General features: G+C 43.0%; 1 protein-coding gene across 2 annotated transcripts in view; it reads right to left on the bottom strand.

Moving 5' to 3' along the window:
- Window positions 1-15883, bottom strand: part of KHDRBS1 (KH RNA binding domain containing, signal transduction associated 1) — a 39830-nt gene extending 23947 nt beyond the window's left edge. The window contains exons 1-3 of one of the 2 annotated variants that reach the window (XR_002075164.2): window positions 15309-15883; window positions 3379-3503; window positions 1693-1809 (exon numbers count right to left, since the gene is read on the bottom strand). Coding sequence is in view for 1 of the 2 variants with exons in the window: in XM_019429842.2 (XP_019285387.1) it covers window positions 1693-1809; window positions 3379-3503; window positions 15309-15690 (624 nt within the window). In the remaining variant the exon portion in view is untranslated. The remainder of the gene's footprint in view (window positions 1-1692; window positions 1810-3378; window positions 3504-15308) is intronic. The other variant, XM_019429842.2, reaches the window with a different exon arrangement.
- Between the last annotated feature and the right edge of the window lie 10079 nt (window positions 15884-25962).

The raw sequence follows: 25962 nt of genomic DNA, 5'->3' as shown, positions 1-25962 counted from the left end.
AAATAAATAAACGTTAAAAAAAAATTAAAAAAAAAAAAAATTTACCTCTCTCTATAAAAAAAAAAAGTTTTTTTAATGTTTATTTATTTTGAGAAAAAGAGATACAGTGCAAGTGGGGGAGGGGCAGAGAGAGAGGTGAGAGAGAATCCCAGGCAGGCTCCACGCTGTCAGCACAGAGCCCAATGTTGGGCTTGATCTCATGAAACCATGAGATCATGACCTGGGCTAAGATCAAGAGTCGGATGCTTGGGGCACCTGGGTGGTTCAGTCGGTTGAGCATCTGACTTTGGCTCAGGTCATGATCTCACCGTTCATACATTCGAGCCCCACACCTGGCTCTGTGCTGACAGCTTAGAGCCTAGAGCCTGCTTCAGATTCTGCATCTCCCTCTCTCTCTGCCCCTCCCCCACTCAAGCTCTGGGTCTCTCCCTCTCAAAAACAAATACACATTAAAAAAAAAAAATCGGATGCTTAATCAACTGAGCCACCCAGCACCACCCCCTCCCCCCGCTCTGTTTTTTAATGTTTATTTATCTATTTTTGAAAGACAGCACAAGCAAGGAAGGGGCGGGGGGATCCCAACCAGGCTCCATGCTGCCAGGCTCTACACTATCAGCTCAGAGCCTGATGCAGGACTCAAACTCACAAACCATGAGATCATGACCTGAGTTAAAACCAAGAGTCGGATGCTTAACTGGTTGAGCCACCCAGGTGCCCCTAACTTTTTTTATTTATTAAGTCATCTGTAGCCCCAATGTGGGGATTGAACTCACAACCCTGAGATCAAGAGTAGCAAGCTCTACTGACTAAGCAAACCAGGTGTCCCAGCACAAGCTCTTCTTATTTGCTTATATGGTCTGGGGAGTTCTAAGGGAGGAAGGAAATCAGGATAGAGTGAAGAAATTTCATGTAAATCTCATTAGCTAGAATAACACACTTCAACCGTAACTGTATTCATCTAGTGAGAAATGTGAGGGGACAAAAAGAGGCTCTGAGAAAACAATGTTTGTCAATTCAGGCTACATAAAAGGAGCCCTGAATAACTAAGTTTTAGGCTGTACCCTGGTTATGTCTCATCCAAACAGCTGACCCTAGAAGATAATACCGTTTTAGTGGGAATTTTTTTTAGCACTTACAAACACAAAGCCTATGGGGCTAGAACATGGAAAAACATATAAGCATTAGGTTCTGTTGTCAGGATTACTCATGGTTCCTTTCCAAATTCTTTTAGTGGGCTTCACATTCCAGCTGGCTAAAAAAAAAAAAAAAAAAAAAAAAAAACACAACAGCAAACCCAAACAACCAGTCCTCAGACTCGCCTGCAGACACAACGTTATTGCTGTCACTTTTCCATATTACCGGAAAGGGAATGTGCTGTTCACATTTTAGTGTGTTTAGTCTGGATAAGTTTTAGTACATCCAGTCCCCCTTCCAAGTTTTCACAGACAAGCTTACTAACATGAAAACTGCTACTGCTGCTTCTATTACCACTATACAGTTAAGAACCAGAAGGAAAAAAAAACCACGCAACCAGCAGGGCACACCTAGGCTCTTCTGGGTTGCCAAACAAGTAAATTAACCTGGTCTATAATCTCTTATATCCAAGGCAAATTTAAAGGATTTGCATCCTGTACATATACAAGTGTTGGCTTCCAGAAGGTATGTTTTCTTGCCTCACTCACGTGAGCTTACCTTGGCTTTGTCTCTCATTGAGCCCTTGCCCAGAACAGAGATCTTGGCACCTGTCTCTTCTTGCAGTCTTTTGATTGTATTCCCTTGTGGTCCAAGGATCTTCCCCACAAAATTGAACTGACAGAAAATAAAAACAGATTTCTATTATACTATATGTTAACTAACTAGAATTTAAATAAAAATTTGAAAAAAAAAAAAAAAAAAAAAAAAAAAGACTTCTAAATACCCATGTTCCTATAAAGCATTTCCATATATGTTATCTCATTTGGTCTTCAACAACCCTGTAAAATAGGGAGTTACCATTCCCGTTTTACTGAAAGATATACTGAGGATATACTGAAAAGGTGAATAATCTAAGATTATACAACTAGGAAGTAGCAGTTCCTAGACTTGAACTTGGGTTTCCTAATGTAATCTGGTGCTCTTTCCATATTATCACACTACAACACTTAGTATTTTAACACACATAAATATTGGTAATGCAGTGACTAACCTCAGAACAGACAAATGACATTCTTTTGTAGTACTTGTTAGGTAAACTAAATATAACTAATCTTTTTCCTTAAAAAGCGGGGGGGGGGGGGGGGGGGGGGGAGGGGCGCCTGGGTGGCGCAGTCGGTTAAGCGTCCGACTTCAGCCAGGTCACGATCTCGCGGTCCGTGAGTTCGAGCCCCGCGTCGGGCTCTGTGCTGATGGCTCGGAGCCTGGAGCCTGTTTCGGATTCTGTGTCTCCCTCTCTCTCTGCCCCTCCCCCGTTCATGCTCTGTCTCTCTCTGTCCCAAAAATAAATAAAAAACGTTGAAAAAAAAAAATTAAAAAAAAAAAGCGGGGGGGGGGGGAGGAGAAGATGTGGTATGTATGTACAATGGAGTACTACTTGGCAATCAAAAAGAATGAAATCTTGCCATTTGCAACTATGTGGATGGAACTGGAGAGTATTATGCTAAGCGAAATTAGTCAGAGAAAGACAAATATATGACTTCACTCATATGAGGAATTTAAGACACAAAACAGATGAACATAAGGGAAGGGAAGCAAAAATAATATAAAAACAGGGAGGCAGACAAAACACACAAGATTCTTAAATATAGAGAACAGAGGGTTGCTGAGGGGTTGTGGGAGGGGAGATGGTCTAAGTGGGTAAGGGGCATTAAGGAATCTACTCTTGAAATCATTGTTGCACCATATGCTAACTAACTTGGATGTAAATTAAACAATAAATAAATTAAAAAATAAAAAAATTTTAAAAAGGGAAAGAGGAGGAGAAAAACAAGAAAGCATTTATATAAAAGCAAAATGTTAAGAAATAAAATTAACTTCATCTTGTCAAGGATTTGTGTTAAATTTCCTATACTTAGATTTCATGTCGTATCCCCTATGTCAATTTTTTGACAGAGGACAACTCTTCAGTTTTTCTCTTTGAACTTGGAGGATGAACAAACATTTCAGAAAGAAACTCTTTTTGATAATAAAGTTGATTATATTTCCTTCCTGGCTATAGGTATGCTGTTAGTTTATGGATGTAGATGTTTCAACTGCCAGGAACAAATACTACCAAAAGCAGTATTTGGAAGAGAAGCTTCACAGGCTCAAGTATCTGATGTGTCATAATCTCCAGAAGTCTTTATTGCAGCCCGTGACTCTTACACCTACAAAGATGATGAAGTGAGGCCTTTTCTGCCTTACCTTGGGATACTGCTTGACAGGTATCAGTACCCGCTCCTTCAGCTTCATGTTCTTGTGAGAAAATAAATCCAAGTAATTCTCCTCGTCATCCTTTTTTGAATCTCCTTTCTGAATCTTCTCAATTTCTGAATAAGACAAACACAATTTAGTTTTGTTCTGGTAACTAAAGGCAAGTTTCCGAGTCTGCATAAAGCAGTAACAGTCGAAGACCAAACAGTTCAGATGAATGTGTTAATTTCAGAGACTGGCTGAGAGCACCAAAGCTGTGTGGAGTTGACTAGGAAACCCAAAGCCTGCTTCGCATGAAAGCAGTTTGCTTTTCCACCCCCACCTGAAACTGCTACATCAGAGCTGTTCAAATGTTTCCTTAGAATAAATGGATTTAACAAAACCAATGCACAGAGATGGGGAAAAAGGGATAAATGAACGAAAAAAAGTCTGCATCAAGAAAAAGCACAAAGTCGTATCTTGATGAAAATACAAAAGTCAGTAATTTAAACATACAATGGAGAGCGCTGTTAAAGTTTCATTGTGACAGTAAGTAGTTCTTTGGATGATAGTCCTTAGGAGTTTGAAAGACACAGTTCTTAGTCTACCACTCACTAGTTTTGTGAACTTTGAAAAGTTATTCAATTGCTGTAATTTTTGGCTCCTTCATCTGTAAAACAGAAGCAATATCCACCTCATGAGGTTGCTATAAAGACAGAGTAAAATAACATATGTACATATGCTAATTAAAACCCTTGGTGGGGGGGCGCCTGGGTGGCGCAGTCGGTTAAGCGTCCAACTTCAGCCAGGTCACGATCTTGCGGTCCGTGAGTTCGAGCCCCGCGTCGGGCTCTGGGCTGATGGCTCGGAGCCTGGAGCCTGTTTCCGATTCTGTGTCTCCCTCTCTCTCTGCCCCTCCCCCGTTCATGCTCTGTCTCTCTCTGTCCCAAAAATAAATAAAAAACGTTGAAAAAAAAAAATTAAAAAAAAAAAAACAAAAACCCTTTGGGGGGGCAGGGAGGAGGGTGCCTGGGTGGCTCAGAGGTCGAGCATCCATCCAACTTTGAGCATCCATCCAACTTCGGCTCAGGTGGTGATCTTGCGGTTTGTGAGTTCAAGCCCCAGGTCGGGCTCTCTGTGCTGACAGCTCAGAGCCTGGAGCCTGCTTCGGATTCTGTGTCTCCCTCTCTCTCTGACCCTCCCCTGCTCACGTTCTGTCTCCCTCTCTAAAATAAACGTTAAAACAAAAAAACATTTCCTAGGAAGTGCTTAATATACAGTCAACATTAGTCCAAATTCAATGTCCTAAAAGAAAAAATGCACCAAGGCACTTTCAATTCACAGGTCAAGATAGTTTCATCAGATATGACCTTAGCGTTCAAAAGGATTTCCTATCATTAGGGAACTTCATTCATTCACTCATTCATTCATTCACTCACTCACTCACTGGAAGTGTCTGAGTGCTTCCTATAGAGAGGCAGATGAAGGGAGAAATACAGGATGATCATTAACCACTATGGAAGACTTAATAAGGGCCAGACATCTATCCTACAAAATATAGGAGATACAACAGAACAAGTCAGATATGATCCCCACCTCCACTATATTTATACGCTGATGTTAGTACAGTCTGTGAAGTTGGCAATGAAGGACAGATAAAGTGCTATGACAGGAGTACTAACAGAGATGGAGTGGTACGCACAGGCAACTAAAAAGTTATGTGGCCCACTGAAAAGAGTAAGAAAAAAAAATTATACTCCCTAAAATTATTAGAAAATTCTAAATAACACATAATGTTCTCCTTATATACTATTCTAACACTGTGTTTCTATCTTCCATAATTTTAAGGTAAGGGTTCTCAAACTTCAGTATGCATCAGAATGGCTTCAGAGGGCTTATTAAACTAGATTGCTAGGCCCCAACCCCAGTCTAGGATTTGTGTTAGGAATGTGCATTTTTAGCAAGTTACCAGGTGATGCTGGTATTACTGACCTAGGGACCACACTTTGAAAGTCACTGGTTTAAAATATAAAGACTACTACTTCAGGGCACCTGGCTGGCTCAGTCAGTGGAGTGTGGGGCTCTTGATCTCCGGGTTCTAAGTTCAAATTCCACATTGGGTGTGGAGATTACTCAAGGAAAAAAAAAAGATATACTACCTCAAACACATTATTCAAACCCATACCTTTAACAGTTTTGAAAAATACTGTTGGGGCGCCTGGGTGGCGCAGTCGGTTAAGCGTCCGACTTCAGCCAGGTCACGATCTCGCGGTCCGTGGGTTCATGCCCCGCGTCAGGCTCTGGGCTGATGGCTCGGAGCCTGGAGCCTGTTTCCGATTCTGTGTCTCCCTCTCTCTGCCCCTCCCCCGTTCATGCTCTGTCTCTCTCTGTCCCAAAAATAAAAAAATAAAAAACGTTGAAAAAAAAAATTAAAAAAAAAAAAAAAAAAAAAAAAAAGAAAAATACTGTTTACACTAAGTCCAGCTGTGAAGTATATAGATGAAGAAAAGTCACTTTGACAGACTTCGTAAGAATTCAGAATTTCAAACTAAAGTATTCCGTTTATTAAAAAGCCTAATTTCAGATGTTATAGTATGGGGTGAGCTAACCTGCTTATGCCCAAGAACACATACTCTCTTGCTTTCTGACAATTAAAACTGTTAATCATGTTGTGAATCTTTTTTTTTTTTTTTTTAAAGTAGGCTCCATGCTCAACATGGAGCCCAACATGGGACTTGAACTCACGACCCTGAGGATCAAGACCTGAGCTGAGATCAAGAGTTGGACGCTTAACTGACTGAGATACCCAGGCACCCCCATACTATAAATATTAAGTAAACCTTTACTCCTATGGGAAGAACTATAGACAACAGTGCTCTTCACACTCCTATGTTCCATTGCTTGGAAGAGAAAACAAATTTGGCCTTACAATTAACAGGCTAAATGCTTCATTCAACACCCTATTTGTTTGTTGTTTTGCTGCTGATATATCCTGACCTCTATTCCCTCCTCCCACTTACTGCTAATATTAGCTTTTTCTAGCCACTAGTTTTGAGCCTACCATCTTTGAATACTTCTCTTCTTGAATTTCCAAAACTGAAAAACTGGGTACTCAATCCTCAAAAGTCCTAGGAACAAAGACGCCATATTTGTGATCTGAAAACATCACCGAGGAGCTTCTAAAAACGTGGAACAAATTACACGCCTCATTTTGTCTATGTCCTAATTGCTACCCTCTAGTAAGGCCCTTCTGCTGTATTTTATACTACTTTCCAGAAACTTTACTTGGCCAGTGCAAGAAGATAAGACTCAAAGCCTGTTGATCTGTTGTATTCCTATAGGAAGCAAGGTTGCAAAAATTGAAACCAGTAGAAAGATTTGTTCTTATGCAATGTAATGCACCCTGAGAATTTCTAACAGGATCTTTCTGTTTTATTTTGTAATAGCCATATCTTAATTAGAATCTCTTTGTCCGGTTTATCTCACAGTTTTTAAAAGAATATTAAGGGGGGGGCGCCTGGGTGGCTCAGTCGGTTAAGTGGCTGACTTCGGCTCAGGTCATGATCTCGCGGTCCGTGAGTTCGAGCCCCGCGTCGGGCTCTGTGCTGACAGCTCAGAGCCTGGAGCCTGTTTCAGATTCTGTGTCTCCCTCTCTCTGACCCTCCCCTGTTCATGCTCTGTCTCTCCCTGTCTCAAAAATAAATAAAACGTTAAAAAAAAATTAAAAAAAAAAAAAAAAAAAAAAGAATATTAAGGGGGTGCCTGGGTGGCTCAGTCGGTTAAGCGTCTGACTTCAGCTCAGGTCATGATCTCGCGGTCCGGGAGTTCGAGCCCCGCGTCGGGCTCTGGGCTGATGGCTCAGAGCCTGGAGCCTGCTTCCGATTCTGTGTCTCCCTCTCTCTCTGCCCCTCCCCCGTTCATGCTCTGTCTCTCTCGGTCTCAAAACTAAATAAACGTTAAAAAAAATTAAAAAAAAAAGAATATTAAGGCATTTTTAGAGAATTCTAAGAATTCTTTATAAGAGAGTATAAGTTATTTACATAAAACTGAGAACTGAAAAGATAAAAGAGTCAGGGAAGTTTAGCCTTGAAAGAAAAACACAAAGAGGCAACTTTATGTCTTTAAGAGGGGCCATCTTCCATGTTTAGAAGGGGAAGGACTGAATATTAGTTCACTGTCTACTATGTATCAAATACTGTACAAATACTATCTCATTTATCCTACAGAATAACTCAGTGATGTAGCTGGTACTATCCCCATTTTACAAATGAGGAAACAAACTCAGAGAAGAGTCTCTAAGTCACAAAGCTATTAAAGTATCAGAATATAGTTCAAAACCCAGGCTTTGTCTAACTTCAAACCTCATACTTTTATTACTGCCTCTCAATGAGGAGTTTCTGGAGGGAGCGGGGCACTTTTTTTCCGCAAGGAAGAGTTGATTGTGTAAAATGTTGGGAAGTACAGTTCTACCCTCAGAGACGGTCATGAGGTTAAAGGCAATGAAAAGACTCTGTAGGTGCTTCAGATGTACAGTAGCCTGATCTTGCTTTTCTTTTCCAATTCTGTATTTCTCTCCTTGGCTTCACTTCTCTTGGAGAGCTGGGAGTAGGCCGTATTGGGAAGGAAAAAAAAGTCAAGAAGCTTCCTAAAAATGGTTTAACCCTCAGGCATAAGTACTTTCTAGACAACCTTTCTGAAACTAACTCATTTAAGTGATCTTCACTTGTGCCTCTGGAGACCTTGGATGTCCCCAGAGCCAAAGAGAGAAAAGTGAAAATGTAAACAACACAGAGAGGTGACCCACTTGTTTTTTAGCCAGGTGCTTACAATAATCACATTCCACCTAGTGCCTCTACACATCAGAAATTCTGTATTGTTTCATTGTCTTTCAGCCAGGACTATCCCTATTTAGCAGGTGAAAAGAACCTGGGCTCAGAAAAGTTATGTAACTTGTCCAAGATCACAAAACTAGTTAGGGACAGAGCAGGTACTTAAATCCAGGTTACTCCCTTCCAACACTTGAAGCAAATTCAAAATCTTGTGGCATTTCTCTTACTCTAACTTAACCATTCCTTTTTTGGTAGATCTTACCACAATCAGATTGTAAACTCTAAAGGATGAGAACTGTTTCTTAAACGTATGCCTCAGAGGAATGAGCAAGAGTTTTAAAGCCAGACAGAACTGGGTTTGATTCCCAGTTCTGCTATACGCTTGGAATGTGACCTTGAGCAAGTCATTAAACCTCTCTCTTGAGGGCACCTGGGTGGCTCAGTCAGTTCAGCGTCTGACTTCGGCTCAGGTCATGATCTCACAGTCTGTGAGTTCGAGCCCTGCATTGGGCTCTGTCCTAACAGCCTGCAGCCTGCTTCAGATTATGTGTCTCCCTCTCTCTCTGGCCCTTCCCCTCTCGCACTCTGTCTCTATCTCTCTCAAAAATAAATAAACGTTAAAATTTTTTTTTTAAAGCCAACCTCTCTCTTAGTCTTCCCTGCTTACTTTTAAAAAGGAGGAAAATAAAAAAAGAAAAAAGAGATTTAATAAATGCAAAAATGTTAATACTAGAGAAGTTTGGGGAAATTATACACAAACTTTATCATCTGGATTGGCTTAAGTAAAAACAGATTACCATGTACATTTCATTAATTGAACATTTGATAAAGGCTGCATAAGCAACGACAATGGTCAACATTTTCTAAGGCATCCAATGATAGTGTTTCTAAGAGGGCAAGATTCATAGAATATCTGCTCCAAAAGGTCAGGGGTCATGCCCTGCTCTCAATTTCTGCTCTTCTAACCACACTACTCCTTCTCTTGTTAATGATTTCCAGACCACTTCCATCACTAAACTGTGTACCTGCCATTTTTAGTAAATTACTTAATACACAATAGGCATCTATAAATATTTACTGAAAGAAACATATGTTAACACCCTCCACTTTCCTTAGAGATTCATGACTTTATTATTCCCAACTTTATAATTCTCTGCCCTATACCTTTTTTGTTGGTACCACCTTTTGGAATCCCAATTCCAGTATATGCTTACTACCTTTGTATTAAAAAAAAAAAAAAATCTGTTCTTTTTATTTATCAAATTACTTACTATATTAAGCAAGAGCACAGACCAATAGGTTCTTAATCTTTTTTGGGGTCATGGGCCCCTTTGAGAATCTGATGAAAGCTACAGATTATCTCCTTAGGAAAAGATAACACAGTATTTCACATACAGTACAGACTGAGGGTGGGTACTGGTTCAGAAAAATCCCCCAAAGCCTGAGTTAAGAGCCCTCTAAGGGGCTCAATTCTCACACTCCAAGATAGTGGCAAACCCTATTATGGTATATTGACCATGGTCTCCTGAATCTCTTTCTTAGGATACATTTTAGAATTTCTAAATTCTTTTTTAAAAAAGCTTTTTGAGATAATTATAGATTTATAAGCAGTTGTGAGAAATAAAAGATCTCATATACCCTTCACCCAGTTTTCTCCATGATAATACTCTGCATATACACAAGACAGCATCATAATTAGAAAATTAACATTAATACAATCTACTGACTTTGTTCAGGTCATCAGTTTTACACCTACTTTTGTGTGTTTAGTTCTATGAATTTTAATCAGTCACGTGAACACCACCACAGTCAAGATGCAAAGCATGTCTATCACAGGGATTCCTCATGCCACCCTTTTGTAGCCAACTGTCTCTCACCACTGGCAACCACTTGTCTGTTCTCCATCTCTACTGTTTTGTATTTTCAAGAATGTTTAATTAATGGAATTATGTTTCCTTTAGAGATTAGCTCTTTTTACTCAGCCTAATTCTCTTGAGAGCCACTCAAGTTGTTAACATTTATCTCTTTTTACTACTGAGTAGTATTCCATGGTAGGAATGCACCAGTTTATTCACCTATTGGAGGCATATGGTTTTCAGTTTTTGGCTATTATGAATAGAGCTGCTATGAACATTCAGGCACAGGTCTGTGTGAAACTAAGTTTTAATTTTTCTGGGATAAATGCCCAAGAAACTGCAACTGCTTAGTATGGTAAACATATGCTTAGTTTTGCAGAAAGTTGCTTTATCAGAAAAAAATGTATGCTAACAATATTTTGCTTAATCTTGCTAGTATTATGTTCTGTAAAAATAGTATTGTACTGTGTATGTATCTAGCCTTATGGGACTTACTTTTCTAACATTAGATTTCCAACATTTCTCCATGTTGTTGCTTGTAGCTGTAAGTTTTCATTTTCACTGCCTTGTAATGATCTTGTTTTGAAAATCTCACAGTATTCAATCAATGGTGAAACAAGTCGCACCATTTTGTGAACAAGGTGCACCACTTTATGAATGAGGCATTCATGTGCAAAAGTTTCTATGGGCATATTCCTAGGAATGGTGTTACTGAATTTTAAGAAATTTAAAAGTTCAACTTTCAGACGAAATGCTAAACTGTTATCCAGAGTGTCTGTATCAATTCACACTTCCACCAACAATGTTTAAGAGTTCCTTCTAATTAGGGGCGCCTGCATGGCTCAGTCGGTTGAGCATCCGACTTCGGCTCAGGTCACAGCTCGTGAGTTCGAGCTCTGTGCTGACAGCTCAGAGCCTGGACCCTGCTTCTGCGTCTCCCTCTCTCTCTGCCCCTAACCCACTCGCATTCTTTCTCTGTCTCTCTCAAAAATAAATAAACATTAAAAAAAAAAAAAAAAAAGAGTTCCTTTTAATTCTCATCCTCTCAAGCCCTAAGTCTTGTTTGACCTAGTTAAAAATCAACATGTCCACTTAAAAGTCCTATCATAACACTAGTTCCCCCCATTCCCACAAGCTTCCCAGGACATAAGGCTTATTTGTCTTTTCATTCAGATCTTCCTTTATCACCTTCAGTAAAATTTTAAGTTGACAATAAGTGATCACAATATTCTTCTTCTGTAATATTGAGAAAAAAAATTCTTCTTGCCTTACAGAATGGCCAGGAGACAGAATTAATGAGTAGCATATCTCATGGCACATATTACATGCTCTAAATGTTATTTAATGTTATTGTTTATGATTATTTACATACATTTTGAGTGTTTTCTTGCTAATTTCAAAGCAATGGATATATTCTTTTAAAATTTTTTTTAATTTTTTGGTACTATTCTAAAAATGAGATTTGTCAATTCTTTTCTAATTGGGTCCTGCTCATGTATCAGAAACCTACTGATTTGTACATCTCTATATTGTAATCAGCCACATCACTGACCACTTTCCTAAGTAAACAACAATGTTGTTGCAAATAGTTGTAACCTCTGCCTTTTTATCCTACTATTGATACTTACACCCATATTCGGTCTAGAATTCCTTTGCAATTCCACTTTCTGATTTTAATAGGTTTTGCTAGCCTTGTAGAATGAAATGGATATATTTCTGTGACATATTGTGAATGAAATAAAGGAATTAAGTATTTCGAAGTTTCAACAGACTTTGTCTTTAAATGTCCACTGGGTGCTTTTGAAACATGGATTTCTAAGTATACTTTCAAGGTCTTCTGGGGACTGTTAATCTCTTCAAAATGTTTACTTACTTCTGAGTCATTTACACTAACTTATATTTTCCTAATTGTACAAAGTAGAATAAAAAACACTGAGACACATAAAAGCATTTTGTTTATTATATAAATATGTAACACAAAATAAATTATTTTTGTTTTAGAAAACAAGCATGGGTAAACTGATTCCTTGCATGTCTGCTAATGCATTTAATTGTCATCACAGCTTGAATGTCAACTTGGCTAACACAGAAGTCTATATTCAAAATGTAAATTCCTCAGAACTACGTTGATATTTTTCCATTATGCAATGAAGATGAATACTCATTCATCAAATATTTAGTAAGAGGCCATTCTGTGCGGCAGTCTTCAAGGAACAAGAGATACAGCAGTGAACAAAGCAGACAAAAGATCCCTGCCCTGGTAGAGCTAACATTCTAGCTGTGAAAGAGGTGTGGTTAAATACATAACTACAATAAATGGGGCATCAGATGCTGGTGAGTGCAAAATAAAGTAAAGCTGGGAAAGGGACAGGAAGAGGTATGTGACTGCTGAAGGAAGAGTGGGCTGGATCTTGAGGCACCTCCTCGGAAATGAGCAGAGGTGCCTGGAGGAGTGTTAATCCCAAGAGCGAGGCTCTGCTCTCTGGGTTTCCTTCTTTTTCTTCTGGCCTTATTATCTTTACTGTCATGTTAGCTACCACTCCAATGTGTTCAAATACATTACAGTATTTTGTACAAGTAGTACAAAATATTTTCAAAGTACAATTTTTTGCAGGTACTATATACAGTAAGGGGTGGGGTGGGTGGGGATGGTTAGGTGTGTGGATCCAGATTCAGATTGACTTCAAATCCTACTTATGCTGCTTACAAATCTTGTTGCTGTAGGCAAATTAATCTCTGTGTGCCTTCATTTCCTCATTGGTAAAAGTGAGGATAAGAGTAACTTCCTCATAGTATTGTCACAAAGACTAAATATTTGATATAAAAAGTGCTCAGACCAGTGCCTAGCACAGTAAGTGTTAAGTATTATTTTTCTTACATGTATCCTTATCAGACTTTAAATACTACTATTCTGTCTTCTCAGAGTCTCACTTCCTCATAGTTGGTGGACTTCACACTCCCTTTCCCAGATCATTCAAAAATGATCCAGGTCCAACATATATCAAGACTTACCCATGCTAAGAAGCATCCATATACCGTTCTAAGACTGTTCTTTCAATGAGCCGGCATTACCTCAACCCCAATTCTCCAATTAAAATTTCAAATTGATTTTAAAACAGAAAGAAAGAAAGAAAGAAAGAAAGAAAGAAAGAAAGAAAGAAAGAAAGAAAGAAAGAAAGAAAGAAAGAAAGAAAGACACCAAAATGTCCAAGTGAAAAATAAGATTGAAGAGCACTCTCTTGTAACAGAATTTAAGCAGTGAGAGAAGAGTGAAAACTGTAACTGTTTCTAAAAATATTTTTATTTTTCAGGAATCTCTACACCCAATTTACAATCCCAAGATCCAGATTCCCATGCTCTACCGACTGAGCCAGCCAGGCACCCCTGTAAGTAACTTTTAATGATCAACAGTTTTTGATGATCAACCTAAGAAACCATCTTTTACTTAAAAGACAAACATTGTACTAGACATTTGGTGTGGTTAAGCAAAAAATATCTTGCTTTCATACCATATTCAGTACCCTGGATTTACAACTAGAAGAAAACTGTGGTGACAAGTCATTACCTGATTACAGACCAAAGGGAATGGTGCTAGTGCTTTTACATGTCATTTAATTCTCTCAACTCACCATCCCACTTTACAGATAAAGTTACCGAGGTTCAGAAAGCTTCCCAAGAATAGGTAACTAGTTAAGGGTCAGAATTTCAAACCCAAGCCAACACCTAAAAGTTCTAAAGTTTGTTATTCTCTTGCATTTAATATGGACTGCTTAAAGATTAGAGAAAATAAAAATTAGACTACCAGTCAACCTTTCAGAATTTAGCCTGACATTCTGAAATCTGCCCATGTGCTTGCTTTCCGATTCAAACACCTGGTGTTTGTTATATGCAAGACAGCATGAAAAATATAAAGATAAAAAAAAGGCATTCCTGGCCTTCAGAAAGATTGCCAGAGGCACACAATGAGCAGTAATGTTTCAAACAATCTGTGTTACAAAAACAGCAAAGCATCAGGTTGAAAATGTAAGCAGTTCATCTAAATGTTATTCCTGACCACAGCCAGCTTTGTTCATTGAGTTAAAAAGTAAGGACCCCTCACCAATGTAGGGTGCTAGAGAACAAAGGGGAGGGAAATGATCTTTTCATAACTATCTGTTCATTCTATCAGCCTTGCCAAAGAGTCCACCTACTCATTTAGTGTTGAAGACTGCAACTTTCTACTTGATTAATAAAATTCAGGTATCATAAGAAATACTTATTAAAACAACGTTGTAACTAGAAGTGAGGGCGAAACGGACGGCTTTCGGGAGAAACCAGAGGGACCAGGTGATTGGCCAGGGCAGGAAAGGAGCGTGGGTCTACAGACAGCGAACAAAGACTATTATTTCTAATCTATTTCACTACTGAAGCAAAAAGTAAAAAATAAAACAAAAGACCCGAGTCTTTCAGGTACAAGCATCCTGCCATTTCTCTCAATTTTGTCCATCTTGTTGGAGAAAGTCCTGCACACCACCCTTTACCTCCTCCTATCCCATTTCACGAGAGTTATTTTTTCCCCCTTCTGGTGGACACCACGTTGTAAAATAAAGGGGTCCGACCTTCCGGCTCTGTAGCCATCACCACTTTACCGGCCGAAGTGGTAAATCTGATTCGGAAAACCTCAAGCTCCGATTCCCACAGGTTGCTTCTGCCTCCGAGCAACTTAAGCTCCTGTTACCGCTAAGTCCCACCCGGCCCCAGCGACCGCGGCGCGCTGGACAGGGCACTCCGGCCTCACCCCATTTCACCTCGGCCCTCCCTCCCACGGTCCCTCCCCGCTCGGGCCGGCTTCGCCTCCTACACCCTCAGTAGAGGCGTCTACCTCCACCCGCAATGAAGAAACCTTTCCCTTTAGGGTAGGGGGAGGTAAAGGTTCATTTCTGGAAGAATCTGAACACTCGGAGGGCAGGGCAGCTGCAAGAAGTGGGAGGGGGAAGGGTCGGCAAAGGGGCGGGGAGCGCAGCGCTATCCATCAAGATCTTTGCGCTAAGAGATCGCCAAGTCCCCTTCGGGCCTCCACTGCAGCCTAGAAATTCTCCCTCACACCGTGGGCCGGGACAGGTGCGGAATCCAGGATCCCCATCATCCCCCCAGGATGAGGATAAGAGAAGAGGAGTTCACGACTGCCTTGGCCCCGAGGGGGCGGGAAGCGGGAGGAACAAAGCCACTGCCACCCATGCCCCCGAGTGGCCAGGCGACCCAGAGGGACCCGGCTTACCTGCCGTCAGTAGCTGCATGGCGTGAGTGAAGGACGGGTCGAGCGAATCCTTCTCGGCCATGAGTTCGGGCAGGTACTTGTTCTCCGGCTCCATCTTGACGGAGGCAGTGGCTGAGGGGGGCAGCAGCGGGGTCGGCGCTGGACCGCCCACTGTCGCGTCGGGACCGGTGGCCGAGGGCGGCAGCAGCGGTGGTGGCTGCGTGGCGGGCGAGGCCCGGGCGCCCCCCCGGGATCCCCCTCCGCCTCCCCGGGATCGGTGAGGCAGCGGTGGCTGCCGAGACGGCGCCTGACGCACTGAGGGGTGGGCACCGGAGGGGTCCATGGAGCCGCTGCGGCCTGAGGACCGGCTCATGCGCGCGGCGGGGTCGTCCCGGCGCTGCATTGGGGCGGATGTACGATCGAGGGATCGAGGAAGCAACGCGGCAGCGGCAGAGGCCCAAGCGGCGGTTGGCGGGGGTGGGAGAGCGGGAGCGACAGCGACCGAAGCCGACCCGAGCGACCCAGCGAAAGAGAGCACCGGAAATGAGGCGGCGCGCGTGCGCAGTCAGCCACAGGCACCGCCCTTGGGTCTCTCCGCGGAGAACAAAGTCTCCAGTCGGGCCACGGCGCCTGCGCACCGCCGCGGAGCCCGAAGAACTCGCCTCCCCGCTCCCCTTTTCCCTCGGAGCCCGCCAGGCCAGAGCCTTGTGCGCGTGCGCAAGTGGCCGCGGGCTTCGTTCGTTTTCTTTTCCACGTGACTCGGCGCTAGCGGGACACGTGTCTCCTCCCCCTCTGGCCGAGTGCGCGGAGGGGCGGGGGCTGTGGAATGTCTTTGTCTGCGCGCGGGCCCGCGGAGTGTGGGGCGGGAGACCTGTTACTCGCGGGGCCACGCCCCCGCCAACGGCTGAGCTGGGGGCGGGCGGGTTGTGCTCCGTGGCGGTGGAGGGAGGGGAAAGTGGGGCGGAGAGGGGGGCTCACTGAAATATAAGGAGACCCGAGTGGGGGGGTCGCGGGAGGGAAAGGAGAGGGAATGGAGGCGGTCTGGGCAGGAAGAGAGGGGAGAGACTGCCGGAACGGGGACAGCGGGGGGGAAGAGACAGGGCACGGGGGAAACTAGGGGTGAAGAAGGGACGATTCAGGAAGAGTCCTGACTCAGAGATGAGGGGCTTGCAGGAAGGACGGGTCAGTGGGAAGACTGGAGAACTTGAACTAGATTGGAAAACTGAAATCTAGCAAGGAAAAGGGCGCCCGACCGAAACGGAACCCCAGAAGTCGTGTCCCGTTTTCCAATATAGTAGGCTCTAAAACGTTAGCCATTGTTGGTCTGAGAAGTCGCCTTAAAAGACGAAGCATTTTAACTCTTTACATATAGGGCTGCTTTCTGCTGAGTTCAGTGTTTCTTCCGCAAAAAAGTGAGCAAGAGGCCAGGTCCTTAATCCGTGATGGTTGTATCACTAGGATGGCTCCTTCTATTGATATGAGTGCTAATGCCCTTGCTTCTGTTGGACCCTTCACAGTGGATCGTTCCAGCTTTGCTCAGAAAGACCTTTGCCACTGTTCTCGAGTCCAAGGTGTGTGTGTGTGTGTGTATGTGTGTGTGTGTGTATATATATATATATATATATATATATATATATATATATGGTGCACCGTCTCCCACAGCAGTCTTCTCATCTTTGGATGCTATATGCAAATGAGCATAGGTCTCTAACATGAACTGGTTCAAAACCTGGTGCTTTCTCTAACCTTTCTTTCCCTCCACAGATTTTTGCTTCCCCCATTCAAAGGACTCTCCTCCCTTTTCCTTTTGGATCAGTTCCCCTAGTAAGACTGTGCTTTTCAAAACCATTTCTGAACATTGTCTTCTGTGTTGCTCAAAACTGTTGATTTTTGGGTCTGAAACTTAGAAACCTTCAAGTAGGGAGCATTTAAGGCCTGACTACTTTCTTGGGGGTGGGGAAAAGAAATTATCCACAGAAATGAGAACAAACACAAATATCTCCATAAACCATCACGTATGTATTCTGTATTTCCCTCTACCGCCAGTATTTTACTTTGAATTCACGTAGGTATAGTTTATAGGTAGGAGAAAAAATGTTTTTGAGTAATTGTAATAAAGAATGTAATGTGACCAGTGCCAAAAGATACGTGACTATTAAGTGAGATTGGACTTCAAGGCAGGAGATAGATTTCGGCCAGGAGAGAATGAGTTCCAGGCAAAGGGAAGTATGAACAAATGGAACATTCAAGATGAAAATGTCAGAGATGTGTTTAAGGAAGAGGAGTAAACCAGTTACAGACTGAAGAAATAGGTTGAGAGAGCAAATGCATGGAGGAGGGGAGAGGGGGCAAGATGGATTTATAGCTCTCTTGAAAGTCATTTCTGCTGCTGTCCTTGAAAATCCTGCTTGGGTGGGGGTGGTGTTACAAATGGCTGAAGTGTCCTTGCTCTGTAATGAGATGCCCAGATGGAGGTACCTTGAGCTGAGGCTAATGAAACTTTGATAAAGAAGTGTCTGAGAAGGAGCTGGGTAGTGGTATCTGTGGGTTTCTAAGACGAGAATCACCAGTCTTTCCAGATGGCTGCCAAACCTTTACTTAACTTGAAAAGGGTGGGGTTGAAGGGAGATTTGAACTCTTCTTCCAGGTGAGACATACAAAAGGTAATCTCTGAGGCAATAGGTTGTGAGGCTGTGATGTACTTACAAAGTAAGTGATAACAGCAGCCTTCTACTGGGGTGGGGGGTAGGGCTGGTGGCAGGAGCTTGGGGGGTGGGGGTGGGGTTCTCCGGGGGCCAGAAGGGTAATTCCTGTCTTGAAAGCCCAGAGGTCTGGAGCTGATTTTGTATCGACCACAATATCACATCGTCCCCCCCGGGTTCACCTGAAGGTACTAACGGTATAGCCTTGTGGAAAGAACTGACTTTGGAGTGAGGCAGACAGATTCAAACCCAGCAATGCCTTGTCCTCACTGTATGTCATTAGGAAAAGCACAACCTGTCTGGGTCTTAGTTTCCTCCTCTGTAAAGTGGAGGTAAGGATATCTACCTTGCAGAATTGTTGGGGGCAAATACCAGTGTAAACCTCCTGACAGCAGAACTTACGAGCGAAAGAACTAATTAATGGCCATTTAGTGCCCAGTGAAGAGTTTGGGGTGCTTCATGTTGGTTGTGGATCTGAAAGGCCTGCTTTCTAGAATCTTGTCTCATTTTCACTGAGTATAACTAGACTGTGTTTTGGAGGGGGAGTTTCCAAAAAGACCAAGTAACTTTTACCCTATTGCCTCCCCTGATCCAGTTACTATGGTGTAGGATGCAGGAGTAATTGACAGCGTAGTGATTCAGATGGATTTAGGCTCTTCTTGACTGCTGGATGCTTGAAAGCACATTACTTACCTTTCCTCAGCCTCTGTTCCCTCCTCTTTGATAAAACGGGAGTCTGAACAATGCCTACCTCCAGGCCGTGAGGATTAAAGCACTCAGCCCCTGCTGGCGATTAGTAGGCGCTTGAGAGGTGATAGTGACCATTGTTATTATTACTACACACATTTATTGAGTACCTTATTGATGACTTTCACTTTTGTGTGAGTCTCTAATGGAGATGGGTTGGGAAAGATGGAAGTTTGCCTGTAGCTGCCTGCTGTGTAATCTCCACCAATGGGGGATCTGCAAGCCCTGCCTACCTCCCCTGCTTTGCAGCCAGTGCCTGGGGGAAGGACTCCAGCCCTGAACAGGAGAGTTTCTCTTCCAAGAGTGTAGTTCATCTGTTCAATCTTAAACACCTTACTTGGTGCCTAATATGTGGAGAGTGGAAGAGAAAGAAAGACCAAGATACATTAAAAAACTTTTTTTCTAAGATTTTTTTTTTTTTTTTTTTTTTTTTTTTGCTACAAAAATACATGCTCGGAGCACCTGGTTGCCTCGGTTGCTAGGGCATGTGACTCTTGATCTCAGGGTTGTGAGTTGAAGCCCCATGATGGGTGTAGAGATTACTTAAAATCTTAAAAATATATTTTTTAAATATGTGTTTATAGAAATATATAGATTTAAATTTATATATTTAATCCAACCGTAAGATAGGCATAGTGAAAAGTAAAATTCCCCCCATAACCTTGCCTGTTGCCTTGACTCCCCGTCTCCAAAGGGCATTGTCCAATGGTTGCTTGTGTAGCATTCTAGACATTTTAATACAGCTATATGCAAGTCTATATTTTTTTATTTTTTTTAATTTAAAAAAATGTTCATTTATTTTTGAGAGAGAGAGAGAGAGAGAGAGAGAGACCATGAGCAGGGGAGGGGCAGAGAGAGAGGTAGACACAGAATCTGAAGGAGGCTCCAGGCCCCGAGCTGTCAGCATGGAGCCCGACGCGGGGCTCGAACTCATGAATTGTGAGATCATGACCTGAGCTGAAGTCAGACACTCAACCGACTGAGCCACCCAGGCACCCCTATTTGTTGTTTTAAACACAAATTACAGCATTCTACACGAACAGTTTTAGTACTTGATTTTAAATATTCTGGTCATCTTCCCTTCTCAGCATATATAAATCTGTTTCACTTTTCATGGCTGCTTCGTATACCATCGATTACCTCTTAAAAAAAAAAAAAAAGAAGAAAGGAACTGGAACTGGTTAAGTTTTATTTATTTTGAGAGAGAGAAAGCAGGAGGGGGGGGGCAGAAAGAGAGAGAGGGAGGGAGAGAATCCCAAGCAGGCTCCATGCTGTCCGTGCAGAGCATGACGTGGGGTTCAATCTCACAACCATGAGATCATGACCTCAGTCGAAATCAAGAGTTGGACGCTTAACTGACTTAGCCACCCTGGCGCCCTTAACCAGTTCCCTTCTGATAGAAATGTAAGTCTGGTGCCTGTATTTGGAAATGTGGAAAGGTGATTCCACCTTTTCAGTATGGCAAATCATAATGCAACGAGCATCATTGGACAGCATTTTTGTGCACTAGTATCAATATATCTAGAAATCTCAATATTTCTAGAAATGGCCTAAAAAGACTGTACCAAGCAGCAGGGGAGGCAGCATTCTCTTCTCCCTTCTCCTCAATCAATTCTGAGTATCATCCCCCCATATTTTTGGCCTTTGCCTGTGGTAGATGAAAATGGCATGGGATTGAACATGGAATAAAGGAATTCCATGCCCTCAAGGAGCTTGCTGCCGAGTGAAGGAGACAAATAAAACCAAGGTTACTGTGTAGAGTGAGAAGTGTTACAGTAGAGGACTACAAAGAGCTGTAGGAACGCACAGGAAAGGGTGATTGACCAACTACAGACATGAATTAAGGAAGTTGGCTCTTTGGGAAGTTGCCAGGTGGAGTGGGGGCAGGGCATTTAAATGTTGGTTGTTTAGGAGAGCTTGGTCCCTGTGCCTATTCTCCTTTTTTCACGTTCATGGTTCTGGAATGTAGATCTCTAGCCCAAACGTGTGAGTTCCAAATCTAGATAGCCAGTTGCACCCCTGGCACGTCCTTGTCTGGCTGTGTCAGAGACCCCCTCCAACCCCACGTGTTCCCGACAGAATTCAAACCGCAGCTCCTAGCAGCTCTGCTTCAGGGCCCAGATGACTTAATGTTAATAAGCTCCTTTTTCCAGGACCAGGCCTGATCCAGCACCTTGGAAGCCCAGGGCCAGAAAATCTTAAGGAGGCATTCCTTCTCAAGGCCATGCTCCTCCTTGCTTGCCTCGTTCTAGTCCCAGGGTGCTCTTGGCATTCCCACAGACGGTGCCTCATTTGGTAAGGACAGTGGGGGATCAGAGCAGGGTTAGTGTGCCCCATAACTTAACCCACTGCTTTATCTGACAGCCACTTGTGAAAAGTCCCTAGAAGTGTCCCAAGAATACTTAAAGGGGACTTTGCAGGGCCAACAATGGGAACTCAGGATGATGATTGCTGTTCCTGTGGCTTTGTTGGAGTCCACAGGCTTGTGAAGCCTATATGATATTTGAATTATAATCATCTTTTTTTTTTTCCTACCTGTCCCCCCAACCAGAAGGTTAGCAGCTTATGGGCAGGAAACATTTCTGTCTTTGTATACACCGACAGGGCTGGAACAGAGCAGGCATTGGATAAATGTATGTTGACAAAGTAAATATCTGCAAAATAATTAAACTGCCATTCTCCCCTTGCCTTTCTTTACCACCAACCTGCTCCTCCTCCAGTGCCCCCCATCTTCGAGAACAGCGCCCCTAACTTACTGCACAGCTGGAAATCTGGGAGCCATCCATAACTGCTCTCCACTGCCTCACCCCCACCATACACATGCCTAAATATTACCTCAAAAATATTGCAAATCCCATCCTTTTTTCTCTATCTCCACCACCTCTGTCTCCATCTGAGATGCTGTAATGCCTCATTTGAACCGGGCTCGAACTCACGAGCCAGCCGCGAGATCATGACCTGAGCCAAAGTCGGACGCTCAACCAACTGAGCCACCCAGGCGCCCCCCTCATTTGAACTTCTAGACCCTTTCTCTATTCTCTACCCAGAAGTCAGCATAATATTTTCAAAATGCGGATCTGATCATGTCTGCCTGCCTGCCTGTCTGTCTCTCTCCCCTGCCCCCCTTTGTAAAATCTTTTCAGCGACTTCCCATTGCCCTCAGGATTAAAGACCAGAACCCTTAACACGCCTGGCTCCACCCTGCCCACATGGCTAACGCCGCCTGGCTTTCTTGCCTCATCTCATGCCTTTCTCCTCAGTTCCTGTGCTCAGTGACCCTGGCCTTTTTCAGTTCCTCAGTTCCTGCCTTCCCCAGAATGCACTCTTTCTGGTTCCTTATCCTAAAACTTCAGTCACTGCTCTCCTGCCCCCAACCCAGCCCCTCCCTTCCCTACTACCTCTTTTCCTTGGGTGCTATAATTCCAGATATATGAAAATATCACTTCTTTAAGAAAGCCTTTCCAGATCCCCATGGCAGGTCAGATTAGCCCTTGTTGTTACATGTTCTCATGGCTCATTCCTAAAACCTGTCACGTTTTAAATTTACTTTGTGTGATTGAGTAATGTCTACCTCTGCCGCTTGAATGTAAGCCCTATGACGGCAAGAATTTTGCCTGTGGTGTTTAAGGTTATGTCCCTAGCACCCAGCGGAGTGCTGGGCTGGACTGGCCGATCAATGAAGATTTGTTGGCTCGATAAATAGAAATAGCAACAGCACATACAGAGACATTAAAGCATTACAAACCTTGGCATGGGTCCCTGGTTTAAAGTCACGTCCTATGACCTAGACTGAGCGGGGGAGGGGGAGCGTGCATGAAAAATGGCAGATGAGGCTCAAAAGGTGTCTTGACGCTCAAGTGAGGAAATAGAATGCCTACAGAGAGCAGTGAGGTGACGTGGCCACAGATCTAGAGTCCAGAAGGAAACCAGTGACTCACAGGTTACATTTGGCCTGTGCGTATATTTTAATTGGCCTGCCTAATTTTAAAAAATGAAATTTGATCCCGGGTTCCGGCACCACCACCACCACCACCACGACAAATGAAAGAGATGCCGGTACTTAAACATTGGGAGAGTCCACATTTTACAAAAAATTTCTGGGTTTCTAGTTTTTCTTGAAACATCAGATGTTCTAGGAACCTTGGGTTCGTATTTCTTCAAGCAATAATTAGGTTCTGCCTTTAGAGGGCACTGCCTCTAACTTCCTGGGCATTTTTGCTCCCCACCAGACTAAACATTGGAGTTCGTGACCCAGTTCTAGAGGGACTGATTGGTTGAAACAGGTGGGGAAAGAACAGGAGGGAGAGAAGGAAGTTCACATGGGAGTTGGAGACACCTAGACCTAAGGGACATTACGTCCGGATCCAGTCAGTCTGGCCCAGGCTTGGGGTGGGGGAGGGGAATAAGCTTCAGAACCTAGAGACTCTCTTCGGCGCCGTCAGCAGTTTTTGGGGACCAAAGGGGAGATAAAAACAAAGCAGGAAATCTACCTTGATCCTGGCTGCGCTGGGAGTAAGTGAATGGAAACTTTGGAATTTTAGCAAGATAAATGATAACTTCTTCAGGGCTCACCTTTGCCCTGTTCCTGTCAACAAAGAGATAAAAGACGAAGGAGAGTAAGATCCTTACTGTTGAAGAAATTGACAGTCTTGTGGGAGAGAAATAACTAGATATTATGTGCTAGATAGTAGAGAAGCACTCATTCAATTAATATATTTTCAGCACCTACCATGTGTCAGACACCGTGCTAGGTGCTGAGTTAGAATTATGGAGAAGCTCTGACTCAGCTTATACCTAGGTGGTTTGGGAGATCAGAGGATGATGGGATTAAATCTGATAGGAGTCTTACATCTGGAAGAGAATCGTTTGAGTTGGGCCCAAAAAGAATAAAATTTTGCTGGGGCTAGGGTGCCTGAGTGGCTCAGTCAGTTGAGCGGCTGACTTTGGCTCAGGTCATGATCTCACAGTCCGTGAGTTCGAGCCCTGCGTCGGGCTCTGTGCTGACAGCTCAGAGCCTGGAGCCTGCTTCGGATTCTGTGTCTCCCTCTCTCTCTGCCCCTCCCCTGCTCGCACTCTTGTCTCTCAAAAATAAATAAACATTAAAAAAATAAAAATAAAAAATCTGACAGGCGTCTTACATCTGGAAGGCAATCATTTGAATTGGGCCCAAAAAGAATAAAATTTTGCTAGGGTTGGGGCGCCTGTGTGGCTCAGTCGATTAAGTGTCCAACTTTGGCTCAGGTCATGATCTCATGGTCTGCAAGTTCAAGTCCCACATTGGGCTCTGTGGTGACGGCTCAGAGCCTGGAGCCTGCTTTGGATTCTGTGTCTTCCTCTCTCTCTGCCCCTCCCCTGCTCCCACTCTGTCTGTCTCTCTCAAAAAATAAACATTAAACATTTTTTTGCTAGGGCTTGGCTTGGGGCACGAAAGGTCCATTCTAGTCAGAAGAAAGAACAGGAAGCACTGGTGAGAAGGTGTGAGATGTTTGAGGAATAGTGAAATATTGGGTTGGAGAGATTTTTGTAGGAAAGAAGGAAGTGATTTTTTTTAGACCCTAGGCTGCCTTTTAACCTAAAACCCATTGGATTTTTTTCCCCCTAGAAAGACATTCTTTAAAATGGAACTGTTTCAAAAACAACTAAAATGCAAAACCAATCCAGGGGTGAAAATACTATTGTCCCAGTGTAAAGAGTTTCAATGTAAAATAAGGTCGTCGTTTGAGACCAACACAACATTCTAGAACTTACACATTGAAATGAGAAGTTTTGAATTCCTCTTTTCAAATTTGTCTTCAGAGCCTAAAGTCCATTCTTCGGAATATTTTCAAAGGTGACAACTTTTTATTCTTGAGGATGACTGTAATTTGGGGAAACAAATAATTCAGAGCCAAAGTTACCGAATAAGATAGAAATCAAGTTGGGGAAGGGCCCCTGGCTGGCTCAGTCAGTAGAGCATGCGACTCTGGATCTCAGGGTCATGAGTTCAAGCCCACTTTGGGTATGGAGCCTACTTTAAAAAAAAGAGAAGAGGGGCAACTGGGTGGCTCAGTTGGTTAAGTGTCTGACTTTGGCTCAGGTCATGATCGCACAGTTCCTGAGTTCGAGCCCTGCATTGGGTTCTGTGCTGACAGCTCACACAGCCTGGAGCCTACTTTGTGGATTCTGTGTCTCCCTCTTTCTCCATCCCTCCCCTGCTCATACTCTGTCTCTCTATCTCTCAAAAATAAATTAAACTCTAAAAAAAAAGAAAAGAAATTGAGTTGGGGAGAAAGATTTTTAAAGAAAAAGGTATAAAGACAGAGTAGTGAATATGATTTTCGTGTATAACTTTTAAAGTGATCCTGAAGTCAATTCTAAAAGATGACATCTGCAATATTTTTGAGTAATGATGGCTCGTCAGAACAAGGGTAGACACACCCACCCAAAGCAACTCCTTCAAGTATGGAATTTGTGCATAAATGCATTCATCCATTCAATAAATATTTATTAAATACCTACCTAATAGATGCCAAGCATTGTGTTAAGTGGTGAACAAAATAGACAGATCCCTGCTTTGGTGGTACTTATTTATTTATTTTTTTTAGTAGGCTTCACGCCCAGCACAGAGCCCAATGTGAGGCTTGAACTCACGACCCTGAGACCATGACGAGCTGAGATCAAGATTCAGACACTTAACCTACTGAGCCACCCAGGGACCTCCGGTAGTACTTCCTAAAGTGGGGAGGCAGATAATCACCAAGTACACTAACCAGGTCAAAATAAGGGTTTTTTAAAAAAATGTTTATTTATTGGGGCGCCTGGGTGGCTCAGTCGGTTAAGCGGCCGACTTCGGCTCAGGTCATGATCTCACGGTCCGTGAGTTCGAGCCCCGTGTCGGGCTCTGTGCTGACAGCTCAGAGCCTGGAGCCTGTTTCAGATTCTGTGTCTTCCTCTCTCTCTGACCCTCCCCTGCTCATGCTCTGTCTCTCTCTGTCTCAAAAATAAATAAACGTTAAAAAAATTTTTTTAAAAATGTTTATTTATTTATTTTGAGAGAGAGAGAGAGAGAGAGAGCACCAGCAGGGGAGGGGCAGAGAGAGAGGGAGGGAGCGAGAATCCCAAGCAGGCTCTGTGCTGTCAGTGTAGAGCCCGATGCAGGGCTTGATCTCATGAACCGTGAGATCATGACCTCAGTTGAAATCAAGAATCAGATACTTAACTGACTGAGCCACCCAGACGCCCCAAAA

This window comes from Panthera pardus, unplaced genomic scaffold (assembly GCF_024362965.1).
Source record: "Panthera pardus isolate Hobbes unplaced genomic scaffold, ASM2436296v1 HiC_scaffold_11, whole genome shotgun sequence".
NCBI classification, from domain to species: domain Eukaryota; kingdom Metazoa; phylum Chordata; class Mammalia; order Carnivora; family Felidae; genus Panthera; species Panthera pardus.
Note: the sequence above shows the minus strand (reverse complement) of the source record. Positions and strands in the feature narration are given on the sequence as shown.